The 220-nt window shown below is 72.3% G+C and overlaps 1 protein-coding gene across 1 annotated transcript in view; it reads left to right on the plus strand.

Annotated features, from left to right (window-relative positions):
• Positions 1-220, plus strand: part of LOC102762072 — a 43,360-nt gene that overhangs the window by 41,472 nt on the left and 1,668 nt on the right. The window contains exon 9 of the mRNA XM_015565150.1: positions 79-217. Within this exon, the coding sequence (XP_015420636.1) occupies positions 79-217 (139 nt within the window). The remainder of the gene's footprint in view (positions 1-78; positions 218-220) is intronic.

The following is a 220-nucleotide window of genomic DNA, read 5'->3' on the forward strand; positions in this document are numbered from 1 at the left end:
GCAGGTCAGTCTGCGGCCCCGGGCCCCACTGGGGAGGCGGGCGGCCCCGCGGGTGAGGCATCGGTGCTGTCCCCGCAGAGGACGTGCTCGAGTCCTACGAGAACCCCCCGCCCATCGTCCTGCCCAGCGAGGGCTTCCAGGTGGACCTGGAGGCGGACTGCCCGGACGACAGCGTCTACCAGCACCTGCTCTACCTGCGCCACTTCCTGTGGGGCCTGCG

This window comes from Myotis davidii, unplaced genomic scaffold (genome assembly GCF_000327345.1).
Source record: "Myotis davidii unplaced genomic scaffold, ASM32734v1 scaffold399, whole genome shotgun sequence".
Classification (NCBI taxonomy): Eukaryota; Metazoa; Chordata; class Mammalia; order Chiroptera; family Vespertilionidae; genus Myotis; species Myotis davidii.